Source organism: Mirounga leonina, unplaced genomic scaffold (genome assembly GCF_011800145.1).
Source record: "Mirounga leonina isolate KUSES-001 unplaced genomic scaffold, KU_Mleo_1.0 Mir_94, whole genome shotgun sequence".
NCBI classification, from domain to species: Eukaryota; Metazoa; Chordata; class Mammalia; order Carnivora; family Phocidae; genus Mirounga; species Mirounga leonina.
Genome location: NW_023270855.1, coordinates 54,231,309 through 54,245,440, shown reverse-complemented (window position 1 = coordinate 54,245,440; position 14,132 = coordinate 54,231,309). Strand labels below are relative to the sequence as shown.

General features: G+C 52.5%; 1 protein-coding gene across 1 annotated transcript; it reads left to right on the top strand.

Annotated features, from left to right (window-relative positions):
* Positions 1–6,312: 6,312 nt before the first annotated feature.
* On the top strand, positions 6,313–9,721 carry TNFSF9 (TNF superfamily member 9). The gene is made up of 3 exons (XM_034996368.1): positions 6,313–6,564; positions 7,050–7,080; positions 7,847–9,721. The coding sequence occupies exons 1-3, from the start codon at positions 6,313–6,315 to the stop codon at positions 8,341–8,343; spliced, it is 780 nt and encodes a 259-aa protein (XP_034852259.1). The 3' UTR covers positions 8,344–9,721.
* The last annotated feature ends 4,411 nt before the right edge of the window (positions 9,722–14,132 follow it).

Sequence of the window (14,132 nt, the reverse complement as noted above, 5' to 3'; positions counted from 1 at the left end):
CAAGTCCCGCCCACTTCCCAGCCCTTCCCCCTTCCAGGTGTTGCCCTCTCCCCAAGTCCCGCCTACTACTCCGTTATCTCCCTAGGCTCTGCCCACTTCCCAGCCATCCAGCAGGGGTCGCCCGCGGCCTACGAGAAAAGGGACCTAGAGGTTCCTCAAGGAAGTGAAGGACAGGCCCCCGCGAGAGCCTGGGTCCCCACTAGGGGGTGGTGGATCTTGGGCGGTTTGAAGGACGGGGCCTGGCTTCCCTTGGTTGTGTTCCCTTGCACTTTGTGTCTTTGTTTTGAGTGCCTTCTCTGACCTTTGTGTCTCTCTAGGTCAGCGTATGTCACTGTGTGACTTGTGTGCCTTCGGTGGCCTCTGGGTGTCTGATATTGTGAGTCTCTGATTGTGTGTCCTGGAGAGCTTGAGTCTGTTGGAGGCTGTTTATGTGTGAGTGGGTATGTGTGACCATAGCCACGGGCATGTCCTTGTGTGTGCCCGTGGCTAGGTTTGGTGGCTGCTCTTTCGTATGGTTATGTGTCCAGGTATGTGTCTCAGTGAGTGTGAGCGAGAGAGTGTGTGTGTGTGTGTCTATACGGTGTGTCTGTGTGTGTCTTGGTTTGTGTCTTGATTTGTGTGATTGTGTATGACTCGAATGGAGGTATCTATTGTACCCTATGTCTGTCTGCCTTATGGCTGCCTTCCTGGGCGAGCTGGAGAGTCCCTCCAGGTGGTGGCCCTGCTGGGACTTCCTTCCTGGGGCGGGAGGGCTTGCTTCCCAGCAGAATGATCTGGCTTCTCATGCCAGGCCCCTCTGAGGGGTTGTAGGGGTTGGCCCTGGTCTGCCTGGATCTTCCCCATCCCTGTGTCCTTCTACTGCCCTTAGCAGGGAAACACCATTTCCTGCCTTTGATGTCACTGATGCTAAATTTTCCCTTCTTCAGCTCGGGCTACTGGTTTCTTTCTACGTGTGTGCGCACCTGACCACAATTCCGTACTTAACATCAAAAAACCAAAACAAAGCAAAACAGTAGCACATGGAAAATGCAAGTGGGCAAAAGCATGTACAGTGAAAGAGCCACATTGCTCACCTCTGAATCCTCTGGTTTTTTTCTATACCTTCTAGAAATCTGCTGTGCAAATATATCTCCGCTCTAAAACAAAACAACGTATTCAGTACATAGCATCCTGCAGCTTACTTAACCCTTAGTGAGAGATCTTTATTGAGCCCCAAGGAGATGACTCAACCTTCTCCACGGCTTGATTACCAAACTTTTTCTGGCCATTTCTTTTTTTTTTTTTAAGATTTTTAAAATTTATTTATTTGAGAGAGAGAATGAGAGAGAGAGAGCATGAGAGGGGGGAGGGTCAGAGGGAGAAGCAGACTCCCTGCCGAGCAGGGAGTCCAATGCGGGACTTGATCCTGTGACTCCAGGATCATGACCTGAGCCGAAGGCAGTAGCTTAACCAACTGAGCCACCCAGGCGCCCTGGCCATTTTTTTTTCAATGACTGCTTTGGCTATTTGCATTCCGAAAACACTTTTGAACCGACATTCCTGCCTGTCTGTCTTTCCGTCCGGATGCCTGCACTAGTTTTTGGACCCTGGTGGTGTGTTCCATCGAATCACAAGGAGAACCAGGCCGCCAGAAATGATGGCTAACCCTACAGAGCACCTCCCTATCCTGGACAATAATCCTATGAGGTGGTCACTGCTGTTAGCCACACTTCTTAGATGGGAAAACCGAGGCACAGATAAGGGAAAGAATGTGCTCAAGATCATACAACTAGCAAGGGGCAGAGCTGGGATTTGAAGCCGAGCAGTTTGGATGTTGTGCCAGGGTTGTTCCTCAACTAGAGACACACCTGTGCACACACGGGACCCCTCCCCGTCCTCATTCCTAAACATGCAACATCACATTGGAATCACACAATTCCGAAGCAGCTGGCTGTGCACCCCAACTCCACAAAGCTGATCCCGGGTCATGATCCCGGGGTCCTGGGATGGAGACCTGCATCGGGCTCCCTGCTCAGCTGGGGAGCTTGCTTCTCCCTCTGCCTGCTGCCCCCCCCACCCCGCTTGTGCTCTCTTGCTCTCTCTCTGAATAAATAAAATCTTAAAAAAAAAAACAAAACAAAATAAACAAAGAAAAAACCCCAAACACATTGCCATGATTCAAGACCAATTTTATTCGATTCGGTTCTTTCCTTCCCTTTTTTCTTCTTTTCTTGTTTACACACCCCTGTTTGGTCCCTTGCTCACTTGCTTGCTTTCTCACTGTGTACTTACTCAGCAAACATCACTAATGTTCTCTGTTAGGCTTTGCCTCTGCCCTGGGGGAGACAGAGGATCCAGGCCAGCTGGAAGTTGACACAGGCGGGGGTGGGGTGGGGAGGCCACAGGTAGGGGCTAGGAGGCAATGTGGAACCCAGGGAAAAGGAGATGAATTTTACTAGGAAAAATCAAGGCACACTTCCTGGAGAAGGTACCTGTTCACTGGGCCTCACAGGGGTGAGGGCCAGTGCTCCTCCCTCCAACTACTTCCTGCCCAGTCCCTCCCTTGAGCCCTATGATGGTAAGGGTGAGGATTCAGGTCCTACCCCAGAGGTGAGGAAAACGGCCCACACTCACCTTGGGGAGACTGCTGAACGCAGAGGTGCAACTCCACTGAACGTGGGGTGCTAGAGGGTGATGCTGAGCACCTTGTGATGGGCAGGGCTGCCTGGCTCAGATGTCCCGACCACAGCAGCACGTCATGGCACTCCCTGGCTGTGGCCTGAGCCTTCCCCGGGCTGCCAGGCCTTGTTTCCCCTCCTTGGGGGGAGTGTATAGATTGCTGTCGAGCCCCTGGGTGTAGGGAGTTCCGAACAGTCACCGTGAGTCACTGAGGCTAAGTGACTCCAACTTTTGGAGTCTTAGTTTCTGCATCCGCCTATTGGGGATGACGGTGTTACGGGGGTTGTGGGAGATTCAGAGATCATATGATGCCAGCTCCCCTTTATCGAGCATTCACGATGTGCCTGGCCGTCCTCCTGGCAAGCTCTTAACCACCCTTGGAGACCTACTTTTATTCCCATTTACCATATCAGGAAAAATGAGGCTCAGGGAGGTAAAGCCGCCTGGCCAAGATCACAAGCAAGACATTCGAGAGCTGAAATTCAAGCCTCTAGAGAAGAAGCAGGAACTTTTTTTTTTCCCCTGAAATGGCCCAGAGAGAGTGAATATTTTGGGCTTTGTGGGCCAGTCTCTCTTGCAACACTCGACTCTGCCATAGCACTGCAAAGACAACCATAGACGCCCCGCAAATGAATGGGCACAGGGGCGGGGTGCCGATAGAACTTTATTTGTTAAGTGAAATAAGTCAAGCAGAGAAAGTCAATTATCATATGGTTTCACTTATTTGTGGAACATAAGGAATAGCATGGTGAACATTAGGAGAAGGAAGGGAAAAATGAAGGGGGGGAAATCGGATGGCGAGACGAACCATGAGAGACTATGGACTCTGAGAAACAAACTGAGGATTTCAGAGGGGAGGGGGTGGGGGGGTTGGGTAAGACCGGTGATGGGAAATTAAGGAGGGCACGTACTGCATGGAGCACTGGGTGTTACACGAAAACAATGAATCGTGGAACACTACATCAAAAACTAATGATGTATGGTGGTTAACATAACATAATAAAAAAAGCAAAAAAAAAAAAAAAAAGAACTTTATTTGTGGACTCCGACATTTGAATTGCCTATAATTTGCACATGCTGTGAAATCTTCTTTTGACGTTGCCCTGCCATTTAAAACCAGAAACAAACACAAAATGTGTTGTTGGTGGACTGTACTTTGTTGACCTCTCGAGTTCATGCTGGTAACTGCCATGCTATATACTTCATTCATTCATTCAGTGAATACTATCGAGGCTGGCAGACGGAGATGTGACTCTTCAGGAGATAACAATCTCCTGGGCAAAACAAGCAAGGAAATGAAACGAACGAGTGTATTTCAGATGGTGGAAATGCTACCAAGGAAATCCCATGGGGCATATAACCCAGACCCAAGAGCAGGACACTTTCATTTGGGTCCTTGGAGAAGGTGATGCCTGTGGACTCCCAAGTACCTCTTTCTGTAATTTTTTTTTTTTGTCAGCGGAGGCAATCCCCGGCTATGGCTTGCTGTGGGGTAGGGCTTACTAGTAAAGAGGCTGGCCCATGGCCTGTGAGCTTCTTGGCGGGGTGATGCCATTGGGAGAGGACACTTTGGCCTCAGGATCGGTAAATCTTTCTTCCTGGTTGGTCCGATTCCTAGGAGAGGGGTCTCTTACTGTCCCATTTCCCAGTCCTGGGTGCTGAGTGAGGGCGAGGGTTGGGGTGGGGGAAATTTCAGCTCCTGCATTCGTGGTCAGGGGTCTGCTTACCACTCCGGTTCCCAGCGTGATTCTCCTACCCTCAGCTGGCTTCCTCTGCCCGGAAACTGCCCTTTCGGCTCTCCGGAGGAAAAAGCAACTCTAGAAATGGCTGTTTTTCCGCTCTGCTGGGGAGAAAAGCTGGTGTCTCTTTTGGGGGATCTATTGAAGCAAACTCCTCAATGTTAGCAGTCATCCGCCACACTCTCTTTTGGAGTTGGGAGGGGGTCACCCCCAGCCGGGGAGCCTTGGGGGATGGCGATGGTGGAATTCTGCTACGGAGATGATATTTGGCTTCCTGCCCTGCTGGCTAACAATTTCGGTTTAGTTTTCAAAACAATCGCTTAGCTGTCACCGCAATGGGGTTTCAGGAAAGTGCTAGTAGAACGTGGTGCTCGGCTCATCCTCTCTACCGGCAGTGATGTTGGAACTGAAAGTGTCGCTGCCTGCAGGTCTGGAAAAGAACATTCCAGCCAGAGGGATGGCAGGTGGAAAGGAACGACCCTGGTACAAGGCACTGGCATCTCTAACTTAGGCGAGCCTCAGAATCCCTGCCTGGAGGGCTCAACCACACATTGATTCCTGGGCTTCTCTGCTCCCAGAGTGTCAATAGGCCTAGTTTGCGGTGCTAGAATTTGCATAACTAACAAATCCCCAGGTGCTGCTGCCTGGCTAGTTTGCTAGGTCGGGTGTCACACTTTGTAAACTGTTCAGATACAGGAAACATTAGCACCTATTAGCATCAACAACAGCCAGCACCGTGACTGCTTCCGGTAATTCTCCGAGGAGGCCCAATACAACAAAATAGAACGCAGGGCAATCATCCCATAACGATTCCGCTGAACCCAAATCCCGACCCCCGCCCCCCCGCCCGCATTTCCCGGCTGCCACTGATGCAATACTGGGATCCCTTGCCTGGCCAGTGTCCACCTGGCCCGGCCCGGAGGAGCCGAGCTTCTGGAGGAGGCCAGGGCTTTCCCAGTGCCGCCTGTCTCTCAATATACCGCGGCTTCCTCTTTTGGGACCGGGTTTTCGCCCCTGCTCTGCTCCTCCTCCCACCCCGCCTCCACCAGTGGAGAGTGAACGGGAAATTTGAGTTTCCTCTGCTTTAGCCAAGACTGTCCCTTCCCTGTAAGGGGGATTTCTCTACCTGGACTCTCCAGCCTTCTGCTTGTGGGGTCCAGAAGGGGCCCCTGACGGGAAGCATCCAGATGGGTGGGTGGGGGCAAGCCAGGGAAGGCCCAGGGCTCCCCGGGAAGGTGAGGGAGGGTGGTGGGAGGGCTGAGTTTGCCACTCAGGGTTCCAACTGGGGCGGGGGTGGGGGGAGCTTATGCTCCAGAGAAGGGGGATGAGGCCTGGCTGTTCCCTGACCCCTCTGCAGATATGCTGGATTTAGGGGAGCGCTGGGGGAGCCCCAGTGATGGGGGGCTAGAGAGTGGCAAGAAAGAAGGGAAAGAGACAGACTGAGAGACTAAGAAACCGAAAATCAGAGAGTCAGAGACATCGAGAGACAGGGACAGACACACAGAGAGAGACAGACGCACAGAAATAATGAGGCCGAGAGATGGAAAGATCCGCTGAGACCTCGTAGGTGACAGTCCACAGAGACAAGGACAGATTAAGAGCGAGAGAGGCACAGAGAGAAGAGGCGATGCAGAGTGACGGAGAGGCACCCAGAGAGACAGAGGCAGAGAGAGAGATAACCGGGGAGGGAGAGAACCGGGGACGAAGAGGAAACGGTGGAGCAGGCCTTTGAGGGCGAGAAAGCAGATGGAAAGCGGAGAGAGATTCAGAGAAGAGAAAGTTAGGGAAACTTCAGACGGAAGGCGGAGAGGGCGGGGAGCCGGGATCCCCACCCGCTCCGCCCCGGAAAACGCGGCTTCCTGAGTTCTATAAAGCGCGGGGCCCCGGGCCCGGCTGCAGCCGCCCGCCGCCGGCCATGTGCCCCCGCACCGACGCCTGCCCGGACCCCGAGGCCCAGCGGCCGCCCGCGCCCCCCGGCAGCGCCTGCCGCCCGCTGCCCTGGGCCCTGAGCGCCGCGCTGTTGCTGCTCGCCGGCACCGGAGCCGCCTGCGCCCTCCGCTGGGCCGTGCCCCGGGCCCCCGCCGCGCCCAGCCCCGGGCTCCCCGAGCTCCCCGAGCTCCCCGAGCTCCTGCCCGACGCCCGCGCCCGCCTCCCCGACTCTCCGCAGGTGAGATGCGCCCGGAATCCCTTCTCCTACCCGGGCCCCCGAGAGCACCCCTTCTTTATCCAGGACTTCGGGGGGCACCCCCGTGAGACCCCATCTGCGTCCCGGGCCCCGGAGGGTAACCCTTTCTCCATCGCGGACCCCGAGGGCTCTTCTTTATCTCCAACCGTGAGGGGGACTCCGCGTTCTTTCCTAACTCCCGGAGAACCTCGCTTTTCTCCCGCGCCCTTGGGGTCTCCCCGTTTCCTTCCCAAGGGCCTCTTGGAGGGACTCGCTCCTCTTTTCTCTGCTGAATCACGAGGTTCTGCCCTTGCAGACTCCAGGGGTTGGGGGACCAGCTTTGGGTGCGCGTGTATGCTAGTGTGTTCATCTGGAGCAGGGGGGAGGGCTCAAGGCCTGCACAGACCCCGGGGACCCCCACTTTTCAGGGGGCTGCGGCAGCGGGAGGGGGAGCCTCCGTCCACTTTCCGCCTTTCCTCTCTCCGCAGGGCGTGTTCGCGCAGCTGGTGGCCCGAGATGGTGAGTGTCCCGCGGTCATTCCCCTTGGGCGCACGGGGGCGGGGGTGACAACAAGGCGGAGGGATCCTGGGACAGGGAGGCCTCCTCTCCCTCCATCTGACCGTCTTCCCCTCCTCTCTGAAAGCTGTCCCCTCACCTTTTTGAACCTCCTCTGTCTTCCTGACCTTCCCATGACCCTATCAGGGTGCCGGCTTTTCCTCCTCTGACTCCCAAATGTACCTACCTCAGGTTCCCTCCGGCCCCCCCCCCCCAGACCTGGGGCTTGATTCCACTGATCCCACCTGCTCTTGTCTCTCCCGCTGGGCTCTGGGAGGTACGGCCCCCCTCTTCCCTCCCTCCTCCCCCTCCCCGCCCCCCCCTCTTCTCCCCCTTCCTGAGACTCTCCCTTCTACCTCCTCCCTCCTGAGTCCCCTCCAGGCTGTGCCACCTCCCCCATTCCCCTCACCTCCCCGCCAACCCCCTTCCTTCCTTCCCCACCTGCTCTCCCCAGTCAGACTGCCCCTCCTACCTTTGGCATCCTTTCCCCTCCTCAGGCTTCCTTCTGCTTTTCCCACCCTGCACCCCCACTCTCCCTCTTCACGACTGTCCTCCCCTCCCTCGCTGTCCTGTCCCCCCTTCCCTCACCAACTTCACCTCCTTCTCAGAACTTCTTCCTTCTGAGACCTCTGTCCCTCCCGGGCTCAGAGCCCCAGCTCCTCCTCCCCAGGGCTGCACTCCTGCTCCACAGCCATGCTCAAGGAACCTTCCCCTCTTCTTCCTCCTTCAGTACAGCTGACTGAAGGGCCCCTGCACTGGTACAGTGACCCCGGCCTGGCAGGCGTGTTCCTAGGGCCAGGCCTGAGTTACGACCAGCACACTGGGGAGCTGATGGTGGCCGAACCCGGGGTCTACTATGTTTTCCTGAACCTGAAGCTGCAGCGGGTGGTGTCCGGCAAAGGCTCCGGCTCAGTCTCTGCTGCCCTGCATCTGCAGCCGCTTGGTGTCAGGGCTGCAGCCCTGGCCCTGACCTTGGACCTGCCTCCTCCATCCTCAGAGGCCCGTGACTCCGCAGCTGGTTTCTGGGGCAGCCTGCTGCACCTGGGCGCTGGCCAGCGCCTGGGTGTTCACCTGCGGGCTGAGGAGGGGGCGCACCTCGCTTGGCAGCTCGCACAGGGTGCCACCATCTTGGGCCTCTTCAGAGTGGCCACCAAAGTCCCCGCTGGACTCCCCTCGTCGTGGCCCATTGACACGGGGCCTGGCTCCGGGCCCCTGGACCGGGAATGAATGCTGCCTTCTTTCACTGGGGCTCTTGGTTGACTGACACCCCAGCGACTCTACCTCACCTGGCTTGGCAGGGGTCCCCGCTGCTAACCCACTCCTCGAGGACTCTCCAAGTCACTCTCCCATTCCTGCCCCAAGTCGAACTTCTGGTATGTATTCTGAGCCTGAGCTCAACAGTGTACTTTATATTAATCCATTCCATTTATATTTATTGAACATCTGCTGTAGGCAAGGCCCTGTGCAGGGCCGGCGAAACAGATTAAAAAAACAGATTAAAAAAATTTATTTATGTTAATATGTGCGAAATAAAGACTCATCCCCAGCCCTGTTCTGGCATTCAGGGGGCTAGTCTTCAGGGGTCCGTGTGATGTGTGAGCTTTATTCATGCAAGTTGTTCTGAGCCGCTCCTTTGTATCAGGCACTGTTTTAGGTGTTGGGGACACAGCTATGAACAAGACAGACAGACAGCCCAGCTTTTGCCATGCTGGCCATCAGGTATGCCTGCTTGGCACTAGAACTATGATTGTGTGTGACCCCGTGTGCCTGGACCACGTGGGAGAGTGTGGGATGGATGGTGCGTGGTATTGGATGATATGATACTTAGAAACCTACTGACCGAGAAGTATTGAACCTTTGCTGTATGTCGGACAGCATGAGGTATCTATTTGAGACATAACAACCCTATGCTTTTGGGAGTTCATTCCCATTTTGTCATTCTCTCTGCTGGTGACGTGACCTGCTGGTGTCCGCATGGTGGAAGTACTGTGTAATGCTGTTCTGAAGGACCTGTTAGGTGACCTCATGCTGGGGACTTAACATTGGCCATGGGCATCTGCAAATGCTTCAGGTTGGCTTCACGTTATTGTGTGTGGATCACCTATTTAAGACAGTGATGGAGAAAGTGTGGATTAAACATGTACATTAAACTCGAAAGTGTGTCTTGTCTTGAGCCGTGACGTTGGGAGGAGCACATGAGAAATTGAGGAAGTATTTGTCTTGTGTTTTCAGACCGTTATCTGATTTAGCAAAGAAGTTGCTCAAGATGACTGACAAACAAGTGAGGTGGGGACATCTTTGTTGTTCCAGTTCATCTTAGTCTTTAAAGGAACCTACCAACATTGTCGCTTGGACCCATACGTGGCTATGGGTACCAGTGTGGGAAAAATCCAAGACCGCGTTCTGTAAGCGTTGACTATGCGGTTTGCAATGAAGAGTATTTTATAGGGACATCTGGGTGGCTCAGTTGGTTAAGCATCTGACTCTTGATTTCAAATCAGGTCATGCTCTCAGAGGTGTGGGATCTGTGTCCGCCCTGCACTCAGTGGGGAGTCTGCTTGGGATTCTCTCTCTCTCCCTCTGCTCCTCCCCCTGCTCGTGTGAACATGCGCACGTGCTCTCTCTCAAATAACTAAATAATTCTTTTTTTTTTTTTTAAGATTTTATTTATTTATTTGAGAGAGAGAATGAGAGAGAGAGAGAGAGAGCACACATGAAAGGGGGGAGGGTCAGAGGGAGAAGCAGACTCCCCGCTGAGCAGGGAGCCCGATGCGGGACTCGATCCTGGGACTCCAGGATCATGACCTGAGCCAAAGGCAGTTGCCCAAACAACTGAGCCAACCAGGCGCCCCCTAAATAATTCTTAAAAAAAAAAAAAAGGAGAGTATTTTATATGTTTTTCGTAGATACATGCTGCACATTTTTGCCAACAAAATTTATAATAAACTCACATACTCATTTTTCCCCCTCTGGAGAGCCGGTTGTTAGACATTTGCTATACACCACTGTCTCCAGACCAGCCAGTCCCCCCAGCGCCATAATTTCCCCACCCCGCAGATTTGCCTGCTGGTCCATATAAACTGGCTGGATCTTGGTTTCTTACCTAGGACAAAAGGGGGTGGGGTGGGCAGAGAAGCCTTCACAGAGCAGGTGACCTAGATGGGCCTTAGGAGGAAGAACAGGAACAAGGGAGACAGCGGTGGAAGACTGGCCCCCACTGGCCAGACAGGAGGGTGTGGGACGGGCAGTGAAGATGCGGATGTGGAAGTGAACGCCTTTTGCCTGACCCATCTCTAGCCCTTCTCAGAGTTCCTCCTGAGTGTGCAGGACTGGCATGAGCTGACACCTGTGAGTATCACCCTAACTGGGAATTAAATTATTGACCTAGTTCTAGGGGTGCCTGGCTGGCTCAGTTAGAAGAGCGTGCGACCCTTGATCTCTGGGTTGTAAGTTCAAGCCCCGAGTTGGGTGTCGAGGTTACTAAAAAATAAAAATAAACAAACAAACAAACAAATAAATAAATAAATAAACTTTAAAAAACCCACAAAAAATAAATAAACCGTTCCATACTAGTTGGTTGTCCCGTGAAAAGGAAGTATGTGCAAAATGACAAATCCTAAGGAGCTGTAAGATGGAAGAAAAAGGTCTACGAGTGCGGCTTGATGAGAAATGGTTTATTAAGGGGACTCACAGACAGAAACCTGTTTTGAGTGGCTGCGAGAGGAGCAGGTCCCTGAAACCCCCACCTCCTGTCAGACCTGCTAGAGGCTGGGAGTCCATGGGGTGGGGGCAGGACGAGGGCACTCAGGAGGAGAATATTTGAGAATAGGTGTGTCACAGTCATGTCTCCAGAGCAGATCAAGGACCAGGGATACTCAAGGATGTGGTTAAGTAAAAGGGAAAGGATGTGTGTGGGGGTGCTGTGCTAAAGAAGGCTTTTCAGGTCAGAGCGGTCTTGGTGGCCATCTGTCCAAGATGCCTTCGGTCTGGTTCACATATTGGCAAAAGACTGTTACTGCCCCCCCCCCCCCCCGCCCCCATTACTAGATGCTTGCTCTGGACTTCCAAGATGGCCTTTGCCATCCAAAACCTTGCACTTGGTTCACCTCCAGGGTTGTGGGGGGGAAGGGTGCTCCGCAGAACTCTCGGTCCAGGGACCAGCGACAGGCTAACCTAGTTGTTGCCTATTTTGAATAGCACCAGGTGACGCCAGTTCTCCGGTGCAGCTGACTGGGCCAGGACGGACACATGATTCAAGCTGGGCCAATCAGATCTCCTCCACAGGAATAGGGGCGGGCCTGGCTCTACCAACCGTTCTGGTCAGGAATTGGAAGCTGTGTATGACAGAAACATGGAGGGAAGCGTGTGCAAGAGAGAGAGGGGGGCGGGGGAGGAGGAAGATGTGTGGGGATTCACAGATGAGACTGTAGAGCCCTAGAGAGACAGAGGAGCTACTGACGTTTCCTACTTGCCTCTTCCTGGTGCTGTGGGATGCCCTAGTGCCTTAGTTTCCCAGGGTTGCTCTAACAAAGTGCCATAGGGGCACCTGGTTGGGCCACTGACTCTTGATCTCAGCCCAGGCGTTGATCTCAGGGCCATGAGTTCAAGCCCCACCTTGGGCTCCAAGCTGGGCATGGAGCCTACTTAAAACAAACCACAAACAAAGTACCATAAACTGGGTGGCTTAGAGCACCAGATAATTATTTTCCACCAGTCCTGGAGGCCAGAAGTCCAAAATCGAGGTGTTGGCAGGGCCATGCTCTCTCCAGAGGCTCTAGGGAAGACTCCTTCCCTGCCTCTTCCAGTTTCTGGTGGATGGCATTCCTTTCCTGGCTTCTGCATTACCCTCATCTCTGCCTCCCTTGTGGCACGGCTTTTCCTTCTGTGCATCTCATCTGCTTCTCTTCTCCTCTTCCTATAAGGACACTGCTCATATTGGATATACCACTCACATGACTCCAGTATAACCTCATCTTAATTTAACTACTTATATCTGCAAAGACCCTATTTCCAAATAAGGTCAATATTCTGAGGTTCCAGGAAGGGCATGAAAAAAAACCATTTTTTTGGGGGGGGTGACACTATTCAACCCAGTACATTTAGTATCTGCCTTTGAGGGCTATGAGAAACTTGAGTGTCCTTCCATGAATTTCCTTCTGGGGTGGGTTCTGTTCCATGCTGCCCAAGGATGCAGGCCCTCAAGGCTGTCATTACCTTTCTGGGTAGTTTTGGGATCTGAGATTCTGTCCCACTTCCTGGGTTATTTGGGTGTGAGAGTGTCCCACAGCAAGGATACTTGGGCCCCATAATGTCATCATATGTTACTAAGACCCAAGGTACACAGATGGAATTCTATAATAGTGACAGGAATTATAGCTGATGTTTATTAATGCTTACTGGTCCCAGGCACTAATTGCTTTGCGAAGACTCCAACAGGAGGGTGCTATTTTATTTTCATTCCCATTTTACAGGCAAAGAAATTAAGGCCCAGGGAAGTTAGCCCAAGGTCACACAGCCAATAACAGGTAGAGTGGTCGACAGCGTGAGTTGTAGAACCAGTCTTCCTGGAACCCTGGTCACTTCCTTTTTTTAAAAGATTCATTTATTTATGTATTTGACAGAGGGAGAGAGAGAGAGAGAGAGAGAGAGCTCAAGCGGGTGGAGCGGCAAGCGGAGGGAAAGGGAGAAGCAGGCTCCCCAGGAGCAGGGAGCCTGATGTGGGGCTCGATCTTAGGACTCTGAGATCATGACCCAAGCTGAAGGCAGACACCCAACCGACTGAGCCACCCAGGTGTCCCCCACTGTCACTTCCAAGTGAGCCTATAGAATACAGAAAACTTTGGGCTGAATTGTGTGCCCCCCGCCCCGATTCATATGTGGAAACCCTAACCCCCAGGACCTCAGAATGTGACTGTATTTGGAGATAGAGTCTTTACAGAAGTAATTAGGTTAAAATGAGGTCGTTAGGTTGGGCCCTAATCCAATATGATCGGCGTCCTTGTAAAAAGGGAAATTTGGAGATAGACCTGTGTGCATACACACACACAGAAAATGCCATGTGATCGTGAAGAAGGATATCTACAAATCGAGGAGGGTCAGACCTGGAACAGACCCCTCCCTTGCAGCCCCAGAGAGAACTAATCCTGACAACACTTTGATTTTGGACTCCTGGCCTCCAGAACTGTGAGAGAATAAACATCTTGCTTAAGGCACTCAGTTTGTGGTACTTTGTTGTGACAGCCCCAGCAGACCTAATACAGATGGTTATAAGAGTTGATGCACTGAATACACACTCAATGCACAGTGCCAGGCTCTCGGTAAGCACTCAATACATTTCACGCCAACATACACATAGAATTCTACGGTGTCCCATGGGCGTGTAACAAAGAAACAACAATTCACAGGAGAGGGGTTACAATGACACATCTGTGATGTCATAAAGACACCCTTGCCAAGATGGGGGTCACAAAGTTACAAAGGCAAATTTGGAAACAGGCGGTGTTATAAAAACAATCAGAGATTCATAATCCTGCATTCGGAACCATAAAATCCCCAAACAGAAAAATTTTCACAGCTCCTTTAGCAGCCCAAATAGACTGAACCCATGTGAATGTGTTTATGGTCTTTATTTATTCCTTAGCTCAAATATGCATATAATAAGGATGTTAATATGCTTGATTATTGGGGACTGTCCCAGAAGCCCCTGGTGGGAGGTAATATATGTGTACTTTAGCGTGAGTCCCTTTTAATACCTACTTATGATGTAATATACGTAAGTAACATATATGGTATACGAGTCTGATTCATTACTCACACAAAACACTTCCCTTCTGTCTCTTCTGGTCACCAAATCTGTGGAGACATTTCCTGACACCAACAAGCAATTCTCAGCCACCAGCAAGGTGTCCAAGGATCTAACTCAACTCTGACACTATCTACTCAGAGAGAGCGTCAGATCCCACGGTTTAAGTGCTCAGTTTCCACAAACCTGTCTCCCCCCTTCCCTGCTTCAAATG

What these genes read in the sequence shown, in the direction of transcription:
- TNFSF9 (XM_034996368.1), top strand. Translation starts at nt 6,313, where the DNA reads ATGTGCCCCCGCACCGACGCCTGCCCGGACCCCGAGGCCCAGCGGCCG. An exon ending in GCCTCCCCGACTCTCCGCAG is followed by an intron (nt 6,565 to 7,049) that starts GTGAGATGCGCC and finishes CTCTCTCCGCAG; the next exon opens with GGCGTGTTCGCGCAGCTGGT. An exon ending in GCAGCTGGTGGCCCGAGATG is followed by an intron (nt 7,081 to 7,846) that starts GTGAGTGTCCCG and finishes TTCCTCCTTCAG; the next exon opens with TACAGCTGACTGAAGGGCCC.